Raw genomic sequence first — 10,005 nt, 5'->3', positions numbered from 1 at the left:
AAGTTTTGAAGCAGTCAGCAAAGGCGTTGCCGGGCGCGGGGCCTCACGCCTGTAATCCCAGCACTTTGCGAGGCCAAGGCGGGCGGATCACTTGAGCCCAGGAGTTTGAGACCAGCCTGGCCAACATGGCAACCCCATCTCTACAATAAAATTTTAAAAAATCAACTGGGCGTGGTGGCGCGCGCCTATGGTCCTAGCTACTCAGAAGGCTGAGGTGGGAGGATCCCTTGAGCCCAGGGGATTGAGGCTGCAGAGAGCCGAGGTGGCGCCACTGCACTCCGGCCGGGCGAGAGAGCTCCAAAACAAAACAAAAAGGCGTGGCCGTGCAGGATGCACTGGAGGGCTCCAACAAATGGGGGAGGGGGGGGATTTGCTGGAAAATCTCCCATGTCTCCCCAGGATAAAGTTCCCCTGCTTTATTTGGCGCTCAAAGCTTTTCTTCAAGACTCTTCTGGCCTTGGCTCCTCCTCTCCTCTGTTTCCATGTACACTGGGCCCCAGCCGGGTCCTCATGCTGTAAGCCAGGTCTACAAACATACTGTGTCTCACCTCCTGGCCTTTGCCCAGGCTGTTTCCGCCACCTGGAATAACAGTTCCTTATCACCCGTCTCCCCCTCTCCCTCCTCATTCTTTTTTTTAACAGAGTCTCTGTTGCCCAGGCTGAAGTGCAGCGGCACGATCTCGATCTAGGCTGACTGCAACCTTGACCTCCCGGGTTCAAGACATCCTCCCACACCTCAGCCTCCTGAGTAGCTGAAACTACAGGCATGCACCACCACATCCCGCTAATTTTTCTGTTTTTAGTAGAGATGGGGTTTCACCATGTTGCCCAAATTGGTCTTGGAACTACTGGGCACAAGATCCTCCTGCGTCGGCCTCCCAAAGTGCTGGGATTACAGGCGTAAGCCACCGCGCCCAGCCTGGAATGGACATTTTTTCCAAAAGCTTATCAAGTTTTTACTATGTGCCAGGACCTGTACATATACTAGCCCAATTAATCGTCCAAACACTTCAATGAGGAGGGCATTATTATTATTACCATTGTATATATAGGGAAACAGGCCCAGAGAGGTGAAATGACTTGCCCAAGGCCATACAGCGAGTATGTGGCCTAGTGATGATTCAAACCCAGGCTGCCTGGTTCCAGAATCTGCTGTCCCTCACCGGGGCTCCGAGAGGGGAGAGTCCTAGCTCAAGAGCAATCAGGGACGAACACAGGGAAGCTTCCAATGCAGTGTCCGGGGTGGGAGAGGCTGTGTCAATCTAGAGAAGAGGTGATTCACATTTTGGCTCAACCTGGATGATCTACTTCCAAGAAGCCGCTTGTAGTCTGTGTGGGAGGCCCCAGTTGTATTCTGAAAACCAAAAGGGCCCCCTCGTTTTCACTCTGCCACATCATCCCTTCCTGAGCCTCATAGTTTAGCTTAACTAGGGAAAAGGTTTTGGGGCAAAAGAATTAGCCTGACACCCCCTCCCCCTCACACACACCATGTATGATCTCACAACAATGAGAAATGAGGGGCAAAGGGCAGGCCTCAGGGCTGCCTCATGTTGGAGCCCACTGTGCTCTGTTTTGGGGGTCCCTATACTGAGCATCAGCACCGCAGGCAGAACCCTAGGGGTTAAGTGAGCTGCCGCCAGGCATGGCCCCTGCGCAGTGGTAACTTGATTGACACCACACTCTTTCTGGTGAGTTCCTTACTTTCCTCACCTTGGGGTCTGCTGCTGGGGAAAGCCAACCCAAGGCAGTGGTGAAAAGCAGGACAGCCCTGTGGTATTTGTATCAGGGGCTCGTGAGCCTCCCCATCCTAGGATGGTCTGATTGACCCCCTAGTCCTGCCAGCTGGGCCTTCTAATCTCTCCCGTTACCAACTTCTCCCCACCCATCACCACCACTAGAATCCATGACAAGTTTTCCAGCTAACACTGCAGCAGCCCTCTCTGGTCTCCCCAACTCCTACATTCACTCACTGTTCAGTGGTCAGAATGGCTTTTACAAAGTACAATCTGTGCAGGTTGTGCCTTTCCTTTCCCCCTCTGGAAAACCTTTGAAGGCTCCTCATGGCTCTTGGAATGAAATCCTAACATTTTTTTTTTTTGAGACCGAGTCTCACTCTGTCGCCCAGGCTGGAGTACGGTGTCGTGATCTCGACTCAGTGCAACCCCCGCTTCCTGGGTGCAAGTGACTCTTGTGCCTCAGCCTCCTGAGTAGCTGGGATTACAGGTGCATGCCACCATGTCCGGCTAATTTTTGTATTTTTAGTAGAGGAGAGGTTTCACCATGTTGGTCAGACTGCTCTCAAACTCCTGAGCTCAAGTGATCCACTGGCCTCAGCCTCCCAAAGTGCTGGGATTACAAGTGTTAGTCACCATGCCTGGCCCAGAAATCCTAAATTCTTTTTTTTTTGGAGATGGAGTCTCACTCTGTCACCCAGGCTGGAGTGCAGTGGCATGATCTTGGCTCACTGCAACCTCTGCCTCCCAGGTTCAAGCGATTCTCCTGCCTCAGCTTCCTGAGTAGCTGGGATTACAGGAGCACGCTGCCCCTGTATATTATTCATATTTTAGTAGAAACTGGGTTTCACCGTGTTGTCCAGGCTGGTCTCAAACTGCTGAGCTCAGGCAATCCGCCTGCCTCAGCCTCCCAAAGTGCTGGGATTACAGACGTGAGCCACTGCACCCAGCCCAGAAATCCTAAATTCTTAATGTAGCCCAGATGCCCTATCCAAACCATCTTTGCCAGCCTCTTCAGTCTCAGATCCTGCTACAAGTAATGTGCACCTCAGGGCCCCTGCATATGTTGTTCTCTCTCCTCTTTCCCTAGCTAACTCCCACTCACAGGTCTTATCCTAGTTTGCGGTGATTTGACTGTGATTAACTGCCAGTGCCTGGTATTTGCCTCATTCACAGTAGGTATTTAATAGCTATTGAATGGCTGAATAAGTAGATAAATCCTTTCTCTGCTGCCATGGACCTTGCAGCTATGCCCCCATCTACCTATCTAGTTTGCCCAAGTGTTCTCTGTTCCGCATAAGCTCCCCAAAGCACCAGCACTTTCTGTCAACATTCATTCGTTTATTTTTTCATTCATATGACAAATATTTTTTAAGTGCTTACTCTCTGTTAGGCATCCTCCTAGGTTCTGAAAGATATGGCAGGGAACAAACACGATTTTCTCTGCAATGTTTATCCCGCTGTCTTCCATCTATTCTTAGCAAACTCCTACTCATCTTTCAAAACTCAATGCTAATGTCCCATTTTCCAAGAAGGCTTTTCCCAAACTTCTCCCTTGTACCACACTCAAACTTGTGTGGCCCATCAAGTGATGGGGTTCTGGGGTTGGGGATACCCAAGGAGTGGGGAATGGTCTGTTCATAGGCAGTGAATCGGGGGTCTAAGGTAAATCCAACTCCTGCCTCCTCCCTCAGGCTTGTTTTCCAGCCACTTAGCAACTCCATGGAGAAATGGCTGCCAGGCACACCTTTTGTTTGCACAGAAATAACCAAAGACCAGAAATCCAGGCTGACTGGCAGCACAAGGAGGGGCCCCTTAGGAGGACATGTAGGGGCTGGTATGTGGAGTTGGAGCAGATTCCAACATCAGACCCTGAGTAAACCAAAGGCAGAGTCCAGTTCATCTAGGCAACTGGTGTGGGGCTTCTGTGTCATAGGCAGGAGTTGGAGGCAGGGTCTGCAATGGGTACATGGCAGGAGGCCTCATGGTCCTCCTGCCTTCTGCTCCACTGCACAGTGGGCCAGACTTTTGAAAGTTCCTCCTGCTATCTGACCCAAGTCTGCATGCTGCCATTCCATCCCAATTCAGGATGGGTCTTCTTGTGTTCTTGGGGATTTGAGTTGCTCCTCCTGCCTCCTTAGTGTTCTCCAAGGCTCTGGCCCCTTACAGGGGTCATTGATCCTGAGAGGTCCAGTGATTTCTCTTGAGGCCACATAGTGAGTCTTCTGGCAGAAGGTACTGGAGGGCTGGGGGCTGCTGGGTCAGAGCAGGGTGATCTCACTGGGGGGCAATGTGAGCCGCTTCTCACGGGCACTGAGCAGGTTCTCCACGTGCACGGCCACCACACGACACAGTTCCAGTCCCTGCAGGTGACAGTGACAGTCCACGCCCATCCAACACTTCCCCAGCTCTGAACCTTGGGGTGGGATGTACAGAATGGGGAGGTGGTTGGGAGATAAATGGAGACCATCATTCATGCAGGAACCCTTGTCCCCACCTCCCCCAGGGCCTGAGAGGAGCATGAAGAGCTGGAAGGCCAAATGGTGGGGTGTGGGCTGCAAGGGGTAAGCAAGCAGGAGACCAAGTGCTTCTTCCAGCTTTGCTCTGTGTGAGCTGTGTGACCTGGGGTCTATTGCTTCACCTCTGTGAGCCTCAGTGCCCTCATCTGTAAGGTCTCAATTGACCAGGGGCCTGCCTCACAGACAGGGGCTGTGATGAGGATTCAGTGAGGCTTTATTGCATGTAAATTCTTTTTTCTTTTTTTTTCCTAGACGGAGTTTCGCTCTGTCACCAGGCTGGAGTGCAATGGCGTGATCTCGGCTCACTGCAACCTCTGCCTTCCAGGTTTAAGCGATTCTCCTGCCTCAGCCTCCCGAGTAGCTGAGACTACAGGCATGCGCCACCATGCCCAGCTAATTTTTGAATTTTTAGTAGAGATGGGGTTTCACCATGTTGGCTAGGATGGTCTCCATCTCTTGACCTCATGATCTGCCCGCCTCGGCCTCCCAAAGTGCTGGGATTACGGGCGTGAGCCACCACGCCCAGCCACGTGTAAATTCTTTAGATTTAAAAAATATGAATCCAATCGATAAATGGTAACAGTTTCTGTCTGTTGCCATGGTTACCGCCTGGCTCCCACAGTGCACAATGGGCAATGACCCAGGCTTAGTGCTCCCAATTGGAGCAGGGTAGGGGAAGGCATCAGGGAATTGCGCAAATCAATCTGTGAATGTGGTTCTCAGACGAAAGCCATTGTTGGAATTCCCCCAGGGAAGCTGCTCTGAGAAAGGATAAAATCATGTTAGAGGCGCACTCTCAGTGTTAACTGTGTGCCAGGCCTTGTCCTAAAGGCCTGATGTGTCCTACCTGTTTTAATCCCCACAGTGTCTCTAAGAGACAGGAGCTATTATATCCCATTCCACAGGTGGAGAAACTAAGGCACCGAGCCTTGAAGCTCCAGACTGCACAATTGGTAGGTGGTGGGATTTGAACCTGGATGGTAAGAGGCCTGAGGATCACACTCTGAAGTGCTCTCTGAGGTTAGCTGTGCTGGCCCTGCCTTGGGGGCCACCTCGACTAATTAAATTAGTGTGTGCAAATGGAATCTTCTCCTCCAGCCAATCCTTTACCTACCCACATGCTGCCATGTTCTAGGCCTTGCTGGGATTGTTGCTGCATTTGACAGTGTGGAACCTGAGGCTCAGTGAGAATCAGGGAAGCCTCAAGATCCCCTCACACAGCCTGTCAAAGGTAGGCAGGATAGGGACCCAGGTCTGTTGGTGCAACACTGCTGCACTTAGACATCACCTCCTCCTGGAAACTCTCCCTGATTATCTCCCAGATAGCTCAGATCCCCTGTATACCCTCCCAGCACTGATCAAGGTATATTTTATATCTGAGACCTGAGGCTCTGTGAGGGCCAGAGCTGAGGGGCTCTCAGTCACTTCAGTATCTTTGCTACACAGAGATGCTCAGTGGATCTATGCTGAATGAGTGAATGAATGTAGCCCCTGACACATACAGGCCAGAGGCAGAGAGGGCAGCATAAGGAGGTCAGATGGTGCTGAAAGGAAGTGGGAAAACCAAAGAGGCCTTCATCCATCCATCTATCCACCCACCCACCCATGCAACCAACAAATATGTATTGAGCATCTACTGTGTGCCAGGCACTGAGTTATGGACACAGCATGAACAAGATGGATACGGTCCTGCTCTCTTGGAGCTGACATTCTGATGGGGGGATGATACAGTTTGGATATTTGTCCCTTCGAAATCTCATGTTGAAATGTGATCCCCGGCCAGGCATGGTGGTTCATGCCTGTAATTCTGGCACTTTGGGAGGCCAAGGCGGGTGGATCACTTGAGGCCAGGAGTTTGAGACCAGCCTGGCCAACATGGTGAAACCCCGTCTCTACTAAAATACAAAAAAATAGCCGGGCGTGGTGGCACATGCCTGTAATCCCTGTATTTGGGAGGGTGAGGCAGAAGAATCACTTGAACCGGGGAAGCAGAGGTTGTAGTGAGCTGAGATTACTCCAGCCTAGGCAACAGAGAAAGACACTGTCTCAAAAAAAAAAAAAAAAAAGAAAAGAAAAAAAAGAAAAGAGAAGAAATGGAAGAAATGTGATCCCCAGTGTTGGAGACAGGGCCTGGTGGGAGGTGTTAAGGTCATGGAGGCAAATCCCTCATGAATGGCTTGGTTACCCGAGGCAATGAGTGAGTCCTCACTCTAATAGTTCACACGAGAGATGGCTGTTTGGGCCCTCTCTCTCTTGTTCCCTCTCTTGCCACGTGATGTGCCTGCTTCCCCTTTGCCTCCTGCCTTGAGTAAAAGCTTCCTGAGGCCTCCACAGAAGCCAAGCAGATGCTGGTGCCACGCTTCTTGCACAGCCTGCAGAACCGTGAGCCAGATAAACCTCTTTTCTTTGTAAATTATGCAGCCTCGGGTATTCCTTTATAGCAACGCAAAACAGACTAATATAAGGAGACAATACATAAACAAATAACTAAATGATTTCCGAGCCATAAGAAGGGCTATGGGGGCAGGGATCGTGAGTTCTTAGGGAGGAGGGTTAGGGAAAGCTTCTAGAAAACGGTGATATTTGTGCTGAAACCCAAATAAAGGGAGAGAATGGGCCCTGTGATGAATCGGGGAAGAGCATTCCAGGTGCGGAGGACAGTGAGGGCAGAGGGCCCAGGGCAGGGAGAATAAGCTCAGCACAGGGGAGCCAGGGTGGCTGGAGGAATGAGCAGAGATGGGGGAGGTGGGAGAGGAGGCCACAGAGGTCATGGGAGGAAGGGACAGGGATGGGAAGGACTCCCAGATTTGGGGCCTGAGTGCCTGGGAGGATCGGGAGGAAAGCTGGAGAGGACTGTTGGTCTCCAAGGGGGATGCTGAGGGAGCCTGGAGCTCAGGTAGTCTGGGCAGGAATATGGATGCTGTGATGCTAGACATGGTTTTGAAAGCCTCAGTATCAGATAGGGTGTCCTGGGGAGAGGCCCTTGTCTAGGGGGCCAGGAGTGGTGGCTTACACCTGCACTGCCCTCCCTACACTTTGGGAAGCTGAGGTGGATGGATCACTTGAGGTCAGGAGTTCAAGACCAACCTGGCCAAAATGGTGAAACCCTATCTCTGCTAAAAATACAAAAATTAGTCAGGCATGGTGGCATATGCCTGCAGTCCCAGCTACTTGGGAGGCTGAGGTGGGATTATCGCTTGAACCCAGGAGGTGGAGGTTGCAGTGAGCTGAGATCACACCACTGCACTCCAGCCTGGGCAACAGAGCAAGACTTTGTCTCAAAAAAAAAAAAAAAATTGTCTAGGGGAGGAAAGACCAGAAAAGAACCAAAGAAGGAATGACCAGGCTCACACAAGAAGGTTGGAGAAGGCTGGGTGCAGTGGCTCACGCTTATAATCCCAGCACTTTGGGAAACTGAGGTGGGAGGATCATTTGAGGCCAGGAGTTTAAGACTAGTCTGGGCAACATAGCAAGACCCTGTCTCTACTGGAAAAAAAAAAAAAAGAGGTAGAAGAACACCACAGAGCCATTGCAGGGGCTCAGGGAGGTGGCCTCTGGGAAGCAGGCAGCAGGCCTGGGGCCCAAGGCTACCAGTGGGTAAGGCAAGGATCTGTGTGACCCCAGGCAGGAGCAGATTGGGGTGTGGTGGGGAGTGCATTAGGACCCTAGACCCAAGTAACAGGCTCTCCAAGGGGCACAGGGGGCCAAGGAGACTTTGTCTGGTCCTGTCCCTCAGAGGCAGAGCTAGGGCAGTGGAAGTCTCTCTCTCTAGCCCTAGGAAATCATCCTCTCCAAGACAGGCCCTGTCATGGGAGTGGTGCTGGGCCCAGACCTGGAGGGGGGTGTTATAGGCTGGACAGGGCAGACGTGTGGATGTCAACCTCAATTCTGCATCTTCTCTGGGCCTGACTCCTATCTCTTTAGTGGGGTGAAAACGCTAGTCCTGCCCTGACCCCAGGGGGCTATGAGACTTGGACAGGAGCCTAGAGGTCATCCATGCTTTTTTACATTTTATTTTAGAGATGGGGGTCTCACTTTGTCACCCAGGCTGGAGTGCAGTGGCACCATCACAGCTCACTGCAGCCTCGAACTCCAACTCCTGGGCTCAAGCAATCCTCCCGCCTAAGCCTCCTGAATAGCTGGGACTACAGGCACTTTTTTATTTTTATTTTTGCAGAGACTAGGTCTCACTATGTTGCCTGGTCTCAAACTTCTGGGCTCAAGTGATCCTCTTGCCTTGCTTCAGCCTCCCAAAGTGCTGGGATTACAGGCATGAGCCACAGTGCCTGTCTCACCCCTGCCTTTTAAGTAACAGCTACAGTTGCTGCAAACACAGGAAGGCACAGGGCAGGTGGGTCTCAATTTCACCATCTGTCACACAGGAAGCCCAGTTTCTCCACCCTCAACCCTGGGGCCTACAATCCAGCCTCCACATCTCAGCCCAGGTGAACTTTCTCAAACCTCTAGTGTCCTTGCCCTCTCATCAACCTTTTATGGCTCCGTACTGCCCTTTCCTGTGTTCCCACTGCCAAGTTGCTTCCCTGGATGACCACCCATAATGATCTGCAGTTCTGTGCTGTGCTGTGGTTGGTTCTGTCCCATGCATGGCCTGGTACTCCCTGGGGCATGGCAGGGACCTGACCTATTTTGGAGCCAGGCCCAGAGAAGGGCCCAGTGAGTGGAATATTGGGCTGAGCGCTGGGCCCACCTGCTCCAGCTGCAGCTGCAAGGTGCGCTGGGCCGCCACGTTCCCAAGCGCAATCTCCACGTAGGGGTAGCTGGAGTTGGGTGTGGGCCGCTGGGTCCGCGTCGACTGGATCTCCTTCAGGGGGAACTTCACCATCAATTCCTGGGAGTAGGAGGAGAGGGACCAGACAGGCCTGTGGGCGAGGATAGTCTCAACCACTCTTACACCTGCCCTGCAAATCAGATCTGTAGGAGGCAGGAGACTCACTCCAGTTCAAGTACCAGTTCCCCAGTGACTTGTGTGACCTTGAGCAAATCACTTTACCTCTCTGGACCTCAGTTTCCTCACCTGTAAAATTGATTCAACAAATACTGATGATGCATCTATCATGTACCAGGCACTGTTCTAAGTGCTCTAAGTGCTTGGGATAGAGAGATATTGGTGCCCTGAACTTCACATCAAAGTTGCTTCTTGTGAACACCTCCATCTCTTTTTTAAATTTCCTTTTTGTGGAAAATGGGGCCTCCCGTGTTGCCCAGGCCAGTCTCAAACTCCTGAGCTCAAGGAATCTTCCTGCCTCTGCTTCCCTAAGTGCTGGGACTGCAGATGTGAGTCAAGTACCTAGCCTGTCTAGGGGCTTGTTTTCTGGCCCAGGAAGCAAACTTGGACCACATACAGGGAAAGTCAGAGTGATAGAGAGTTAATGCCTCAGAAAGAAGCTCTTGCTAATGACAGATGGGAAGTGTTGAATAGATACCCCAGCTCCCTCACCCCCAGGAGAGAAGGAAAGCTCCAGTCTGTCTCTCAGGGCTCCCCAGCTGGGCTGACCTCCAGGTGCCCACATCAGCAACTTGCTTGATAACACCCCCTCTACTGACTCCATCCCTTCCCTGTCTCACTTCCTCACTCCAGTGTTTCCTGGAATCAACTCTAAATCAACCACTTGCCCTGGAATCCCTGTCGCAGGATCTAGTTCTGGGAGCAAAAACTAAGGGGGTAACAGGTCCTACTTATTATGGGCTGAATTGTGTCCCCCACCAAATTCCCATGTTGAAACCCTAACTCC

The 10,005-nt window shown here is 51.7% G+C and overlaps 1 protein-coding gene across 1 annotated transcript in view; it reads right to left on the bottom strand.

Annotated features, from left to right (window-relative positions):
• Nucleotides 1-2,658: 2,658 nt before the first annotated feature.
• MYO15A (myosin XVA) overlaps nt 2,659-10,005 on the bottom strand; it is a 61,262-nt gene continuing 53,915 nt past the window's right edge. Inside the window, exons 63-64 of the mRNA XM_032178187.2 lie at nt 8,961-9,101; nt 2,659-4,096 (exon numbers count right to left, since the gene is read on the bottom strand). Coding sequence (XP_032034078.1) covers nt 3,995-4,096; nt 8,961-9,101 — 243 coding nt within the window. The 3' untranslated portion in view covers nt 2,659-3,994. The remainder of the gene's footprint in view (nt 4,097-8,960; nt 9,102-10,005) is intronic.

Source organism: Hylobates moloch, unplaced genomic scaffold (assembly GCF_009828535.3).
Source record: "Hylobates moloch isolate HMO894 unplaced genomic scaffold, HMol_V3 SCAFFOLD_15, whole genome shotgun sequence".
NCBI classification, from domain to species: Eukaryota; Metazoa; Chordata; class Mammalia; order Primates; family Hylobatidae; genus Hylobates; species Hylobates moloch.
Note: the sequence above shows the minus strand (reverse complement) of the source record. Positions and strands in the feature narration are given on the sequence as shown.